At 42.0% G+C, this 17,375-nt stretch overlaps 1 protein-coding gene and 1 long non-coding RNA gene across 5 annotated transcripts in view; one reads left to right on the plus strand and one right to left on the minus strand.

The window, feature by feature from the left end:
- The first annotated feature begins 133 nt into the window (after nucleotides 1-133).
- Nucleotides 134-16,502, plus strand: LOC310675844. 3 transcript variants are annotated; one of them, XR_014510227.1, is made up of 7 exons: nucleotides 134-343; nucleotides 2,377-2,491; nucleotides 4,078-4,217; nucleotides 9,503-9,654; nucleotides 12,324-12,416; nucleotides 13,118-13,217; nucleotides 16,376-16,502. It is a non-coding gene; the product is annotated as an uncharacterized lncRNA (long non-coding RNA). The 3 variants fall into 3 exon arrangements; XR_014510228.1 differs by lacking the exon at nucleotides 4,078-4,217 and having other exon boundaries at nucleotides 2,377-2,470; XR_014510229.1 differs by lacking the exons at nucleotides 4,078-4,217; nucleotides 9,503-9,654 and having other exon boundaries at nucleotides 2,377-2,470.
- The window catches only part of LATS2 (large tumor suppressor kinase 2), a 50,593-nt gene continuing 46,942 nt past the window's right edge, over nucleotides 13,725-17,375 (minus strand). For both annotated transcript variants that reach the window (XM_083436167.1, XM_083436168.1), the window contains exon 8: nucleotides 13,725-16,778. In XM_083436167.1, coding sequence (XP_083292293.1) covers nucleotides 16,284-16,778 — 495 coding nt within the window. In that variant the 3' untranslated portion in view covers nucleotides 13,725-16,283. The remainder of the gene's footprint in view (nucleotides 16,779-17,375) is intronic.

Consider the following 17,375-nt stretch of genomic DNA (forward strand, 5'->3'; position numbering starts at 1 on the left):
GAGGGGCGAGCGGGCAGCGCCGGGAGAGCCTCGCGGAGGGGAGCCTCAGTCGGGCGGCGCTGCCCGCCCCGGCCAGGAGGGTTGCGGAGGCGCGCGCGTGTGCACGCGTAGGGGGGAAAGGGGGGGGGTCTCCCGCGCCAAAACGGCCATGAGGAAAAGCTGGACAGTCGCTGCCCTGGTCGGGGGAGTGGGGGGTGGGGTACGAAGATGCCCCCTGAGAGTCACCGCGGTTCGTTGCCTTTTTAAGCGCAAAAGTAGCGCAGACCCCGGAGGTCCCCTGACTGAGGCTCCGGCTCTGGGTCGAGCTTGCCCCGCCGGAGCTCAGCATGCATGCGGTCGAAAGGTGTGTTTGTGTGTAACCGTGAACACGGGGGAAAGCGCCTTTGAACACGTGCAGAGTGTTCGTCACTCTCAGCGCGGAGTAAGCGCAGCCCGGGAGGTACCTGGCTTCCACGTGAAAGGGTGGTGCGCGCGCTTTCCAAGTAGGCTCAAAAGCGGCGGAAACGATCCTGGACTATTTTGGTGTTTTAATATCGCGCCTCAGGGCTTACCGAAAAAGTAAAATAAGGAATGGGAGTCCTTGCAAGCGCGCACGGAGAATAAAGTCGGGCCAGTATACTAGCAGCTCTTTCTTAGCCCCGAGAGCATCACTTTTTATTATTAGTAGTAAAGCAGTTTCACAGAGCCCAGATTTTGAACTTTTTTTGCTTGCTTTTGTAATAGGCAGCAATTCAGTAGATGCGCTTGCTGAACTTATACATGTCATTCACTATCAAAGGCACTGTGGCCCTGACAGAATTGGAGATACCCTGTTCTTCTGTGCAAAGTGAAATGGGAAGGAAGGACGGTAGCGATAGAGCTGTTGCTTTGTCCCAGGTTCGGTCTCTGGAATTACAGTTTTAAAAATAATCTGATAATGGGGGAAACGTATGCTTGAGACCATGCAGACTCACTACCTTTCATACAAGACAATATAGATGGACAAATAGTTTGAACTGGCCTCTTATGTCTGTATTTACCAAATGCAGCTGTCTCTCTTGTACTTCACACAATAATAGGCTAATCTTCCCATGCATATATGGCCACTCACATACAGAAATGAGACCCCATGCTGCACCTAAAAAATTGCTGGTACAAAACATACAGCTTCCCAAATGTGTGCTTGTATGCACTACACTTGTTTTCAACCTGAACAATAAAACGAGTGGGCAGTCTGCTTTTTGTTGAGAGTCACATTCCCTCAGAGGAGTCAGTCAGGGACTATATGCCAGTGCTGAGCAGAGGCAGAGCTGCATGGTGGGGGAATAAAGATCTGGCCCACCTAGCCAAAAAAGGTTCACCCATGATGTGTTTTTTGAAACTGATACTGCACATTTCACATAGGTCCATACCAAAAACTGAATTTGTAACATACTGTATGCTTAAATCTTATGGATTCATTTCACTTTAGATCTTCACTCATAGGGAGTCATACTTTGACCTTTATTATATCAGTTGTTCCACCATAGCTACTCTTCACACGTAAGTTTAATAACTATAGTGGGATCTGAAGAGCTACTTCAGGAAATGCTATGGTTTTATTTTTCTTTTAGTAGCAAATATTAGAAACCATTTTTGAAAGTCCTTTAATTGTGCTATGTTGCAAGTGGGGTTTCAGTCCTTAGCTCCTTTGGATCTTGCCCTATACATTTTAAGACTCCTAGGCAAAATAGATTTTAATATATTGTTACAGATTTCTAGCATTAAGCTTATAGTATACTATGGCAGCATACTATCAAAAATTACTTAGTTGCTTGGAATAACACAGAATTCACTTGTTTAGTAAGAAAAGGGGTAATGGTAAGAGGAGGGGAGCAAGAACAAATTTTCCAGATACTTACTGAGAGCCGATACAGATAAATTTCTAAGTGAGAACTGTAAGCAAACTGAATTACTCCACCACCTGCAACTCCTGAAGATAAGGCTGAAGGTTAACATTTCTACAGCTAATTATAATCTCATTACACTTCCCCTTTGTCCATATAGATTAATAGTCACTAAAATAGAACCATACAGAAATTAATCATAGTGAATATGATACAGGGAGAAATGGAACTGTGACACTACATATTACCAGCTTAACATGCAGCTAGATTGTTATTTTTCTCAATTTGGATCAAAGCTGGTTTGGGTGGAAATACATAAAAATGTGATATTTCATAAGAAATTATAGGAATGATATAGGACAGATGCGGATACCAGGAAAGGTCCTAGAACAGATAATTAAACAGTCAGTCTGTGGACAGTTAGAAAAGAATGCAGTGATTACTAAGACTCAGTATGAATTTTTCAAAAACAAGTCATGCCAGACAAATCTCTCTCTCTCTCTTTTGATAGAGCTACAAGCCTGGTGGATCAGCGGAATACTGCAGACCTCGTGTATCTTGATTTCAGTAAGGCTTTTGACAAAGTCCCACATGCGAGGAAACTGGTAAGATGTGGGCTGGATGAGGTAACTGAAAGTTGGATTTGTAGCTGGTTGACTGACCAAATCCAAAGAGTGCTTGTTAATGATTCCTCCTCGTCCTGGAAAAAAGTGATAAGTGAGGTGTCCTGGGCCCATTGTTCAACATCTTTACAAATGACTTGGATTTAGGTATTGAAGGGATTCTCATCAAATTTGCAGATGACACCAAACTGGGAGGGGTAGCCAATGGGACAGAAGACAGAATCAAGATTCAAAATGACCTTATCAGATTGGAGAACTGGGCCCAAAGTGAAACTAACAGAATGAAATTTGTTAAATGTAAGGATAAATGTAAGGTTCTACACTTAGGCAAGAAGAACCAGCTGCACCAATATAATGGGGACACCTGCCTTGCCAGAAGTACATGTGAAAAGAATCTAGGGATCTACTGACTACAAACTTAACATGAGTCAACAGTGTGATGCAGCAGCAAATAAGTCAATACTGTTTCAGCCTGCAGCAACAAGTATACTGTCCCTATCAATGGAAGTAATAGTACCACTCTATTCTGCCTTGGTTAGACCACACCTGGGGATTGGATAGGAAGTATTGGAGCTTCCCTGATGGAACAAAACTTAGCTTGAACTACCAAGTTTTCTCCAGTTCCATTGTAGGGACACAAGGTAAAGGTACCCCTGCCCGTACGGGCCAGTCTTGACAGACTCTAGGGTTGTGCGCCCATCTCACTCAAAGAGGCCAAGGGCCAGCGCTGTCCGAAGACACTTCCGGGTCACGTGGCCAGCGTGACATCGCTGCTCTGGCGAGCCAGAGCCGCACACGGAAACGCCATTTACCTTCCCGCTGGTAAGCGGTCCCTATTTATCTACTTGCACCTGGGAGTGCTTTCGAACTGCTAGGTTGGCAGGCGCTGGGACCGAACAGCGGGAGCGCACCCTGCCGCGGGGATTCGAACTGCCGACCTTTCGATCCGCAAGCCCTAGGCACTGAGGCTTTAACCCACAGCGCCACCCGCGTCCCGTAGGGACACAAGACTCATGGCTAAAGAAAAGCCAATCTAAACATGGTCTTGGGGCATGTGTAGAGTTCCAGTTGAACTGAGCTTCTGAGCATCATCTTTCCCAGCCCTACCTGGAGATGGCAGGGCTTTTAACCTGGGGCTTTCTGCATGTAAAACATGCTAGTATTGGAGCAGAGGCTATTATTAAATAAACCACTTGCTCTACAAACCATTGGCCCACGGCTAGAATGAAATCTTTTAATTGTGTGATGATTAATTGTACGGATATGCCAAATAATGTAGAATGTCACCCGCATATACTGCATCCTTTATTCTCAAATGAGAAGTGTCCTTCATGCTTTGCAGTTGGCTGAGTGCCAGCTGCAGCAGAGAGGCTCCCTGAAAAACAGTGTTATAATATATATAAAGGGCACCCTTGTCTTTGCTAGCAGACAAACCCTTAGTTAATTAATGGCTCTGCTTGTAGGGATGCATGGTTTCTGAGCTTCCTTTGGTTCTAACAAAGTCTTTGTTTACGAAATGTGCTTATTAAAACGAGTTAATATGTTATTTTACTGGCTGCAGCAACATAACGTTAATTTTATCTTTGTAGAACTATCTCTGTATAACTGCCCCCCAACAAAAAAAAACCAGGACCAGGGCCATGCTACAGGGCAATAGGTTTTTAACCCAGGTGTGGGATACGTAACCCTACAAATCTACTCAACTCCAACTTCCATCAGCCTCATCAAGGTCAGGAATTATTCGAATTGTGGTCCAATAACACCCAGCCATGGTGCCCCAACTCCTGCATAACCATTTATCCCCACACCATAACTGTTGTTTATTCATTCAGTCATTCCAGGATGGATGTTTACAATCATGCTATTTCAAATGCTGTTTGCAACCACTAAGACTCAGGCAGAAGTGCATATTGTCGCATGCCACCCCAATCTCTGAGCAGTGTGAGATTCCAGGGGGTTCCAGGTTGCTTTCCCAGAGTTTGGTTTCCTTGGAATGAAGGAGACAGTGGAGACTGTGTTGTCTTGATGATATATGGTTTATTTGCACATCTATACAATGTAAACCTAAGATGGAGTGGCTCACAACATTAACACCTTCCGGACCTCTCGTGGAGGAGGCACACGAAGAAGGATCTCAGTGAGCTCAAGGTCCAGGTAGGTTCATATGGAAAGAAGTGGACCTTTGAGTATTGAGGTCCTGAGCCGTTTAAGCATTTAAAAGTTAAAACCAGCACTTTGAATTTGGCCCGGAAACTACCTGGAAGCCAGTGCAGTTGGGTCAGGATCGGTGTAATATGTTCAAACTGTCTTGTTGTGGTTATTATAGTTCTGGGAGGGGAATAGGGTCTCCTGACAACTCTCAGCACCAACAAAATATAACTCCCACAATTCCTTGGAGGAAGCCCATGCTGTTTAAAGTGGCATGATACTTCTTTAAAAGATGAATTGGATGCATTTGTATATTTCACATACTGTCTTCACTTTGTTCCTCAGGAACACAGTGTGTGTTTATGTTCTTTTGAGAGAGTCCTTTTAAGGATCTTTTTAATAGTATTGGACAAAGTGTTCATGTTGAATGTACATCATTAATCTAATCTTTCTGACAGATCAGGTCCTAACACTTTAGAGAAAACCAGCCTGCCACACCATATATTAAAAGCACTCCTGTGTCACTTAACAGTCATGGCTTTCAGCAAAGAATTATGGGAACTATGGTTATTAGGAGACCGCCCCCCTCACAGAGCTACAGTTCCCAGCACAGTTAATAAACTACAGTTCCCATCATTCTTTAGGAGCATCAGGACTGTTAAAGTGCTTTAAATTTATTATATGGATATGATTGAGTCACTAATATCCTTTTAGTTGCACATAGGCAGGATTATTTTCTTCCATCTTAAGCACTAGATAAAATATTACAGCTCAGTGGTACTTTAATAGCTAGAAGATCGTTAAAGATGATCCTTTTAGATTCCAATCTTATAACACTTACCTGGGAGTAAGTCCCACTAGACTCAATGGGAATGACGTTGTTATAAATTCTACTCATATTGATCCATGACAGAACTCCAACATATAGTTAGCAGAGTAAAAACTTGAAACGTTGCAAGACTCCCCCCAAAATAGACCAGAGGCAACTATATTTCATATACCAGAATTTACTATTGCTGCTGAAGGTAAATGAGCATAATGGTCACAAATCCAATACATTCAGGATTGGCACTGTCCATAAGAAATCAATTTGCAGCAGAATTAACCTAAACTTATAATAACTTAACATTAAGACTAAAACCTTAACACTAAGTGTACTATGTACAGAACACCACACTGTTATTATAGTCAGCATGACCTTGAGTGAAAGAGATAACAGAAGCAGTCCAAACCAGCTGTTCAGCTTCTCCGAAGGAATAACCCAAACATCAGGAACCTTCTGCCTGTTTTTTAGGCAAAATAGAGAATTCCTTGTCAGTTAGCGTGGCGTTTGCCCATTCTTTGGGGATACGTTTGTATTGGGGGAGAGAAAAGGTTACTAGGTTGACCAATAAGAAATCCCAAAGGCGGAGCCTACCTGATTTTGAGGCTCAGCCCAGAGGTTTTGACAGTTCGGTTGGTTCTTTTTGGGGGGAGAGATAGAGGAGTCAGGGTGAGTCAGAGACAGGGACAAGACTGAGAGGGAATAGTTTGACAGCGTTTCGAATATATTTTAAAACTTGTTTGTGTTTGAAATAAACTTTAATCTTCATTGTTAACTCTACATGACTGAGACTCAATACTTCACCGGGGAACCCTGGGTTTTTTCCACAAAATCGGTGGCAGCGGAAGAATAAAGTAGTGGTGTACAGGTCAATAGTCCGTCAAACGACTGGGGGCTCTGTACGAACACCACAGTTAGAAACCTAGTCTTGCACTAGCTTGTATCACACAGAGAAGCTTCCAGAACCCTCTTGAATCAATTAGAATAGGAAAGATCTCTCTACACATCAGACCAATACTTTCTTCACCAAAAAAATTGCAAACTGACAGAAACTTCTAAAATCAGAAATAGCTTTTCTTCACAGTCATATAGCATTTGAATTCTTCATCCACATAAAATAATAAATTATATCCCTTATACATATATGCAATAATCAACAACAAAGAGATGGGCAAAAGGTATACATTAATACGATGTTTCTCCACTAAACTGACATTCCGCACAGGACAGAATTGGAAACAACCGAAGAACAATAATACCTAGTGCTGTATGTGTGTCAAGACTCAGTTGCTGAGGTCTTCTCGTGGGATGTTGTTAGCACTTGCCCCTGAGCCTCAGCTGACCTTTACCTGGGTCTGAGCCCTTAATGTTGCTGGCCCTGCCCTGCGGAACTCCTTGCAAACAGGAGTTCAGCAGGAGTCATCCCTGCTTCTGTTCAGATGCCTTCTAAAAAACTAATTCAGACAAGCCTTTCATATCTGGAACACCTATGGGTGTGTTGGATTTTTTAAAATTGTTTTCATTGTAATAGTGTGTTTTCCAGTCTGTATACCACCTCGTTATATTCTAGATGAACGTGCAGTTTATAAATAAATAAATATGTAAAGGGATGCACAGTCTGCATAGTATTATTTAGCTTTATAACAGGCTTATGATATAGAACCATCATAACACAGCGACCTGAATGGTGCCTGCTATGGGAGCTTATCACTAAAATCTGTCTGCTGACTAAGCTACAGCATAGTCTTTTCATTATGTAAACCTCTCTGGAACAAATTTTAATGAAGGGTGAAATATAAATATTTCAAACAAACAAAGAAATCTATGTAATAGTTTACAGGCTGATTGCACAGCAACATACCAAGCCATTTCTCAAAATTGGCATGGTTGCAATGAAAATCCGTATTATTCATTTGCTGCATGCCCACATGATTTATTCCATGTGTTTTCAACCCAAAATTGAATTTAGGTTCATACTCCTCATAGATGAACAATTAATCTGGAAATGCATACTAGAGCAACCAGAAGATTATCCATGTTGATGCACAGATTATCTTCTGATTGCTGTAAAGCATGCATAGCAAGATTAATTTTTAGCCTATGAGGAGGAGTAGCACAAGGCGAACTAACAGAAAGGTCAGAGCTAACATTGTCTGTTGTCTTACAAATGGAGTGGGCTGCCTGTGGCCCTATAAAGTTCACGTGGACCTTGGTGGTGGAATTTTATGTGGCCCTCATTCAGATCTTTGGCAAGAGCAATCTGTCCCTCTCCATATAGCTTGCAGGGGGTAGAAAAAAGAAAAAGATATGAGATAGAAGGGAGTGCCATAAAGTGCGTGACTCTACACACTTTTTGGCTCTGACCCTGCCTACCACAGACTTTAGCCTTGCCTACCATCTGCACACGGCTCCCAATGTATCCTCCCCCCCCGCAAGGAAATGCACATACTTTGTGTAAGTATCACAGAAAAACATTAGACATCTCGTTTTCTCGTGGGAGAGCATGGCAGCCATTTTGTGTGCCATGAGATCTCACGTGATTTCACATCAAGATCTCGTCCGGGGGGGGGAACTTCCACCCAAAAAAAGCACATTTTTTCTGGGTGGCACCCCAAAGAGGGCATTTTCGGTTGCTGTGTGAACAAGGCTGTGAAAAGGGGCATCTTTTGGGCTCCGTGATCTCATGCAGGTCGTGTGACTCGTGAGGGAAAACAGGCAGGAAGACACGCTTCCTGCTTTGGGGGTTCAAGATGTTGGAGGGCATGAATGCAGTCCTAGAGAAACAGAAAGTTACTAGCCCCAGTGTTAGAACATAGAAAGATAACGGTCTGGCGTAACTAGTTATTATTTTGCAGTCAAACAGTCTCACTTCATCCTATCAGTGCACAATAAGCCATCCTGTTCATGCTGATAGCTAATAAAACCAGCCTTCATGCAAGACATGTAATATTAATTTAATGGGCTTTTGTTTTATTTTTAAAGCAGGAAACAATATTATAAGTTTTACAAATCCAATTTTTCATTAAAAAAAATATTTAGTAGTCAGTGTCAAAAAAATAAATGTGATAATGATAATAAGGTGCTGTGAAGTTGTTAGGAGATCCCTGTTCCCCTCACAGAGTTACAGTTATTGGGAAGAAGAATTGATTGTTAAAACACTCCGTAGACCAAACTTGACAAGCTATAGTTCCCAGGATTATTCGGGGGAAACCATGATTGCTGAAGTGGTATCATAGGGCTTCATGCTACTTACATGTAGCACATGCCCTTCGTGTACCACTAGATGGCTCTTTCCAACCATAACTTTAAATTGTATAGCGAAATACATTTATATTCATCATTATAAACATATAATTCATGGTGCTCAGCCTGTAGTACCACACCTCACACAATCAATGCGGCTTCATGGATCATTCCAAATACTGACTATTATCCACCTAGAACACCTTATTCATTCTGTAGGATTTGTACAACAGCCAATAGCACCATGGAGTTTTAACCTTCAGAGCCTGGGGGTTGGAGGACGCTAGTAATGGCTCCAATACTTTGGCCACCTCATGAGAAGAGAAGACTCCCTGGAAAAGACCCTGATGCTGGGAAAGATGGAGGGCACAAGGAGAAGGGGACGAGATGGTTGGACAGTGTTCTCGAAGCTACCAGCATGAGTCTGACCAAACTGTGGGAGGCAGTGGAAGACAGAAGTGTCTGGCGTGCTCTGGTCCATGGGGTCATGAAGAGTCGGACACGACTAAACAACAACAACAACAAGTAATGACTTATGTAAGGCCTACAAAGCTTGTGAGCCATAAAGCAGAATGCAGTTCTTCAGCCATATATAAGCTGGGTCCACTCAGTGTTCTGTGTTTGTGGTCTGTCTGGGATTGTAAGAACTGGGAAATTGCAGTCAAACATAATTAAGCGTTAGTGCATGAAGGGGTTAAGACCAGAGAGGTTTGTTTCTAGACTCGGGTGATCATGCCCCCTTACCTCTGTGGGGGAGGATGTGATGCTGTTTCTCTTCCCTTGTCTCACTTTCTTCTCAGCATGTAACCCACCAGAACAGATGGGTCTGAACTTGCTCAAAGTTCAGACTGCATGTTTGAAACTATATTGTGAATTTTGCACCCAAGAATAATCTACCTGGCTTCTCCTTGCTGCTGCGTGGGACAACACATGAACCACACCTTTGAATTTAGTGAGTAAATATTTTAAACTTACTTAACAGTGTGTGGTCTGTTTATTGCTAGAGAGGGAGAGGGTGGGGCAAGTGGTTTAAGACAGAGTAAACAGGCTATGCAAAAAGGTTGAACAACCTATATTCCAGGCTATGCTGCAGGTTAACTCTGAAAGTTCAACTCTGCTGGGGGCTCTCTCCAGCTGGAGAGTGTTCTAAGCCCCATGTTTTAAATCTAGGTGCTCAGCTGATTCTGTGGGTCAGATCTATTTTCCAATTCCACAAAAACGGGGATTTCAAGCACTCCTGAGGCTTGACCTTTGTTTGACTCACAAAGCAGTCTTACTTCCTTTTGTGATGGCCCCTGAAGAACATGATTTGGCTTGCTACCTCTGTTTGTGGCCTTTTGTAGCCTCCCTGCTTTTATCTTGGTTTGGTCGTTGTGGTTTAGTCGTGTTCGACTCTTTGTGAGCCCATGGACCAGAGCACGCCAGGTTTGGTCATACATTCCATCTATTGGTAAAAGAAGGCATTGTGCTTCATATTAGTATTATGCCACATCCTAACTATGTATTTAAAGCACCCCCAAAAGGATCAAGGCTTGAAGGCAAGAACTCCAGCAAGTGAATGACAAAGAGAGAGTTAGCTGGGAGTCCAACTCAAAGACCCACTAGGAACCACACAGAAGAGAAATGAAAACCCTATTACTGTGATCAAAGAACAGGGAAGTAGAAGTCAAAGGGGGACCCAGCCCCTCTCCCTTTGACAGTCTGTGTTTCAGGGGATGAGGCTTGTAGGTTTCACAATAAGCTTTATTACTTCCCCGTTCCCCACAATTTGTGCACTAGGTTCGACAAGCTAGCTGGTGAACTTCATTTGGCTCAATGAGTCACAAGCCTAGATTAAGGGTTGCCCACAATGTGGGAGTCACATTTGGGCATCCTGATTGTTGCTTTAGTTTTGCGATTGCTACGGGAATTATTTAGTATGATTCTTGAGGGACTTTTGTGTGTTTTGCATGAGCCAGCAGGAGCTCTCGTGGCAGGCATTTTAGCTTGACCGTAAGTTCATACTGCGTGATATTTAAGATTAAGTATGGTAAAAGAGAAAAATGGAACAATAATAGAGGGTTAGCACAGATTACATGGCAACGACAGAATTCCCTGCTATGAAAATCAATCCATTATTTGGCACCCACAAAATGCACTGCAAATGCTCAGTGCCCCAGCAGGAGTGTCCGATATGTCGATTCTGCTGCTGTTCTGAAAAACAGTGTCTTCTCAGTTTTTTAATTAAAGAGTCTGATCTGTGCCAACCAGAGATAGAAGGATTGCCCGCAACATCCAGTCTGTTCAGTGGGTGGGGTGGGGAATGGTGGCATGAAGGGAATTGCCATGCTATTTCAAGTCTTGGAAAACAGAATTTACAAGCAGGTACTGGAGAACGTGCATGAATGTGCTTTGACGGTTTGGATTGATAAGTGCACGTTCTTTCGTTATTGTTTCCTAGATTATAAACTAAGTTTTGAACTGATAAAAAAACTATAGGCAACAACATTGTGTGCCTCACTGATTTCAAAGAGAGCTACCTGCATGGTAAATCGGGGCAGGGAGTGGGATTTATGCCAAGCATCCCGATTCAATGGTTCTGCTGCAATGCATCTACATGTAGAGATCTGCAAGCGGTGCATGGCTGGTGAATAGGTGGCCCTCCACCATAATGCAACATTTTGTCATGACTGATAGCCACTTGTAGGCTTACTTTCCACTGACTTTTGTGAAAAGCTTTCTCCAGTATTTTTAGACAATGTGCTTTTCATTCATTGTTATGATATTTTGCTGCTTTTTTATGATGTAAGCCAGGCATAGGCAAACTCGGCCCTCCAGATGTTTTGGAACTACAGCTCCCATCATCCCTGACCACTGGTCCTGTTAGTTAGGGATGATGGGAGTTGTAGTCCCAAAACACCAGGAGAGCCGAGTTTGCCTATGCCTGAGGTAAGCTACTTTGAGCTGCATTATACAGTTAGACCATTGGTTCACCAGAATGTATACTGTCAACAGTGACGGGTAGTGGCTTCAGAAAGCATCTTTCCTAGTCCTTACCTGGAGATGCCAGGGATGTTGCATGCAGGTGATGCCAGGTTCAATCCCCAGTATCTCTCGGTAAGGCAGCGAGTGATCTAAAGAGCTGCTGCTGGTCAGTGTTGACAGTGCTAGGCAGACCAGTGGTCTGACTCAGTAGAAAGCAGCTTCACAGGCTGCTTTTTTGAGTTTATGTATATGTTAAAGAAGCAGCACACGTATTGTTAAAATAATACTTTTGTTTGCCTCATTTGCAAACCCTCAGACTCTGAATATATTTTAACAGGCTAATTCTGAAAATGTAACATTTTCTTCTGCTCACTCTTAATTAGGAAAATGGTGTATAAGGCAGATGGCGGAAATCTTGCCAGTGAACAAACCCAGAATCCTTTCCACCACATGCCAACATTCACTGCTTTAACACATTTCTCTGCCAGAAAAAACATTCCGAGTTCCACCCCCCATAGAATTTAGCATTTGCTATTTATGTCATATGCATGTCTAAATCTATTATTGCCTGCAAGGAGAAATTCAGTAAAAGTATGTTTGGAATTACATGTTTGATGATCTGCCAATAACATTGCATTTTTCTGTTATTATTTTAAGCTTACGGGTCTGTTTTTGCTTTGTACGAAAACAATGGCTTGGATCGCAAGATGAATTAACTTAGGCCACAACCCTAGCACCACTTACCTGGAAGTAAGCCCTAAGTAAATTTGATAGGACTTGCTTCTGAGTAGACATGGTTAAAATTGCACCGTAAGGCTGCAATCGAGCTGGGAGCCAGACTCGTAGAACTCAATGGGACTTGCTTCTGAGGAGACATGTATAGGATTGTGTGGATAAGGAGCTTTGTGGAAGGAAAACTTTTTGTTCCTTCCTCTCCCCTGCAGCCACCCAGCCCCTAACTCCACCACCCACAAAAGGCTCTCCAGAGGTTTAGGGAGCCTTCCTGAACATCTGGGGATGGACCTAAGATGACTCACAGGTAGTAGTGCATTGACAGCCGTGTCCCTTCTAAGGTTATACAATAAACTTATAATTATACAATAGTAATAATTTGGGATGCTCTGCAACAATCTTCATGTGTTGCCTATCGGTGAGTTCTGCTGTTTTCTGCGCACGTAATTGGGAAATGATTAGTAGTGTTCCAGTATCGTCTTTCAGAACTCCTTCCACTTTGGCAAGTGCTGTGATGCTGCAATTACTACTGTTAAATTCAATTTAGTTATAGAGTTCAACACCAGATTGGGTTTTTGCAAAATCCGGCAAAACACCCTTCCCCGCTCCCACAAAAACTACAATAGTCTTATTGAAAGTCCTGCTGACTTCCTTCACATTTTTGTCAGTTGCTTCACCTGAAGAGGAACCTCCATATTTGCTTCATATTTATATTTTAGGCAATAAGAGACTCCTGCACTGCAGGGGGTTGGACTAGATAACCCCTAGGACCCCTTCCAACTCTGCAGTTCTCTGATTCCATATGGTGACCACGAGGGAGTAAGTATACCAATCCCCTATCTTATTCAAAATTCATAAATCTGATCAAAACTCTTTTGACTTCCTATGAAATTCAGCTTTGAACTTCACTTTAGGTGATGTGGGCTTTTTGGCAATTCTCACACTAGGTTTGCAAATACCTACATACTTGAGTTTCTGTGCAAAGAATAATCTCCAGGGCCTACAAGGGGCAGACGTAGGGATATTCAGGGAAGCAAAATTGTTGTGAGCTAATCGACCTGTATGGCAGAGCTTTCCAAACTGTGTGTCGCAACACGTTAGTGTGACGGCTGCAGTGTGTAGGTGTGTTGTATGAACACTCCCTGAGCTCCTCCCGGGGCTGGAAAAAGTTAGTTTAAGCTCTGGTTTGCTAGTAAAAATGAATTACCTTGTCGCAAAAGTAGCGGGTCAATGGCTTGGCTTTCAAAAAAAGGGCGCTTGCAGTACTTCGCTAATTAAGAACCACTATTATAAGCCATAAGAACACACACAAGATACATCCTGGGATTTTGATTCGGTATTTTTTTTTAATAATAATAAATTGTGCCAGCGGAAGCTTTCGAAAGGCAAATGATAAATAAATAACAGTTAAACTGAGTTCCTGAGGAAGAACCTACCACATGAAAGAATGTCAGATAGTTGTAAATATATATAAAAAAACATGGCATTATTATATAAAAAGTAGTAATACTGAAATCTTTCATAAACTGCCACAACACAAGCACTGCATACCTCAGAACACTCCTTTCATACAAATGTAAACAAATACACAATCATTTTGTTTAGTTTAGCCTGATGGATTTACAGGTGCTGTTGCTTTAGATATCTAGACAATGGGTAGGATATGATAGGCTAAAATGTTAAGGAAGAATATCTGGAATAACATGGGAGTGGGGGAAAACGCAGTTTCAGATTCAAAAGCTTAACATAAAAAGCAAGAACACAGTGGAATATTGCCCTCAAATGTTATTGCAATGAATTATTTTAAAATAGGACTGTTAAACTAATCTGATTTAGGTATATATATAATATAAATGAAGATATTTATGGCTTACTTATTTTTAGTATTCCATTATCATTTTGAATAATCCTTACGTTAACATAACTAATAAAATGCATTATTTTAAACAATTTTTAGAAAATATTTCAACGTACGCTTGCATTTTGATAGAGATGCAGGGTTAGTATAGTCCATCATAGATATATAACAATATAACAGACCAGGTATAATCGGGGCCAGCATTTGGGAACGTCACTTAAGACAACTAAGGCTGCTACCCCAAATATATTCATTTCTGTGTATACATGGTTAGAATAGGCCTATTTAAATAGGAAAGAAGAGTTCACAATTCCTGGCAGCTCTGGAAGTGCTAGCCATTGTTGCCTCAATGCGATCTTGATAAAGTACTGCACGCTTTCATCATGTAAGCCAATTCTGGTCCTCCAAGTGATCACAGAGAAGCAGCTAGAGAGGCCAATGTGTATCTATGGTTTCGGGGATTGCTATATATACTGCAGATTGGTTTTCCACCATAAGATATAGCCGCAACAAAGAAAAGATGCACCTGGAGAGGGTCTATATCTCAATGGCAAAATTTTTGTTTTGCATGTATATAGTTCCACCTTAAATCCCCAGCGCCTCCCAGTGAAATGGACTCAGGTTAACTGGGCTTGGAAGAATTCTGCCTGAGAGACTGTCTGCCAGAGGAGACAATACTGGCTAGGGTGTTGAGGAAACAACTTGGTATAAAGGCAGCTCCATAGATTCAACATATCCCAGAAAGAAAGGCATTGTCACTGAATTACCTTTAACATTACTGCTCTGAAGAGTCCTATCAGTTTTAAGGATAAGGAAGTAAGGCCCACCAATCAAATTTAAGGCACAAAGAATTCTCCTCTATATATTTTCCCCCATATAGACACTAAATGATAAGATAAATGAATACTATATGGCAAGTTTCAAACAACTGAACACTGCATACCATGTGGCAGGTGAGTGGGCCATCAAACAGTTAGATTTTGGCCGCAAATTTATTTCCAAAGCAACTGTTTTGCTAGTTACCCATCTTTGGGAGAAATTATAAGAAACAAGATAATCAACTGCTACTAACCTCTCTCTCTCTCTTCCCCTGTACACACCACCAACCCCTAACCTGAATTAGAGCTTTGTAATTTGTTTTTACAGAACACACAGTCATAATAAGGAGTCAAAACCATCCACACAATACATTATCAGCACACAAGTCCCGAGGGTCGCTGAGATCCTCAGTACAAGTACACGCACAGGACCTGCCTGTGAATGGCAAGAAATAGGTCATTTCAAAACAGAAGAAACAACATAATCACAGCTCCATGCAACATTCTACACAAATCCAGTCACTGAAACCACTCTTCGATTGCCACTTGCTCACACTTTGATTACACTAAATTAAAATTTAAAAAAAATCAAAAAAAGGGAAATAAAGCAGCTTCAAAAATGATGTCAGGATACTGAAAGTACATATAGATTATTATGGTGTGAATAAAAATGGCACTGGTAAATGTAGGACAGCAGACTTTTTCTTCTCTTATTAAAACATTATTGCACAGAGACCTTTAATCACACGTTCTTCAGTCTTACTTGTTTTCCTAAAAATGTGACATAAGTGCGATGGACATTAAAAAAAAAAAAAGAATGTAGAAAAGAAGAACAGCAGCATGATTTGTCTGAATTAATCCCTATAATTTAGTAGGATAAACAGAACCCTGCTATAAACAAAAATAAGTGCTCTCTGCTCACTTGAAAATAAAATAAAACAGCACAACACTGTGGAAGCTTGTAAATGCTCAGAGTGGGCAACGCTGACCCAGAAGGAAAACTTGGCTTAAGATCACGCCTGTCCTTGGAAATCGATGCTGAAAATCTGGATTTCAAGTGCACTCATTAACATAGCTATTTACAGTCCTAAACAGCCTAAACTCAAAACCAGCTTGCATTTAGGACCTGGTCTGCAAGTCCTTCTATCTGCAGGCTCAGATGGAAGTTATGGATAAATGGGTTAATTCTGTAGAACTCTGTACAATAATTTACACGTATACGGGTTGACAGGCTCCGGCCTGATCCAGCCCATCTTTGCTTTCTGTATCAGAATTCTCCGACTGGCTCACTTCTATTCCAGAAGGCTTTGGGTATCTGAACGGGTATCCATTGTCGTCAAAGAACCTTCGGAAAGTGAACTCATAGAAGGCATGTTCCGTGTGTTTGCCGCTGGAGGAAGTCTGCGGGTCCCATGCCCTGGTGCTGTCCTCACTAGCGTCATCCCAAGGGCCTTCTTCCTCAACGGGATCAAAATTTGAGGTGTCCATTGGATGGCTGATCTTTGGGACGTAGGGAGCTGCCTGCCTGCGGATATCAGTGGAGAAGTCCATGGAGTCAAAGAAAGGGTGGACCTTGAGGTCATCTGCTCCATTTCTCCCCAGCCTCTCTTCGGCAGCACAGCAGAGTTTTGTGATAAGGTCACTTGCTTCGGGGCTCAGCTTGATCTGGGAGGGGATGTGCAGTGTGTTCTCCCAATTTATCACCTGAAGAGTAGTTAATATAGATGGTTAGCATTACTCCTGAAAGGCAAGCCTTCTAGACATAAAACAGGACAGAAGTTAGGCTATCCTGGTCCAGACAGAGGCGCAACTGGGCCACCAGTTGAAGCTGATGGAAGGCATTCCATGCCACTGAGGCCACCTGAGCCTCAATCCAGAAGTATCCTCAAGCTAAAAATTCCCCAAAAGTTCCACCCACCCTCTCAAGACTCTTAAATCACTGATATCTACATATGTATATCACTTGGTTAGATGCTAAGGAGTGGCAATACGAAGTAGGAAATTATTTAACAAATTCATTTAATTTAGAAGGAAATGTGATCAATGTTATTTACAGAGAAGCCTAAAATGAACTTTATACTAGGAATACAATTTAATCATTCTAATAATGATTTTTAGTACTGGCTCTGTTAGGAATTTTGGATATCTATGGCTTTTTTATACCATTACTGTTGTCCTCTAGATTTGATTTTATGACCGATAAAGGGCCTTTCCACCCATGGCAAATTCCTTCAAACAGAGTCATCTGTCAGCTTCAGACTGTCAATAATTTGCAGGCAGAATTCTAGAGCATACTAGAAG

This window comes from Podarcis tiliguerta (assembly GCF_965153285.1).
Source record: "Podarcis tiliguerta genome assembly, chromosome: 4".
NCBI lineage: Eukaryota > Metazoa > Chordata > Lepidosauria > Squamata > Lacertidae > Podarcis > Podarcis tiliguerta.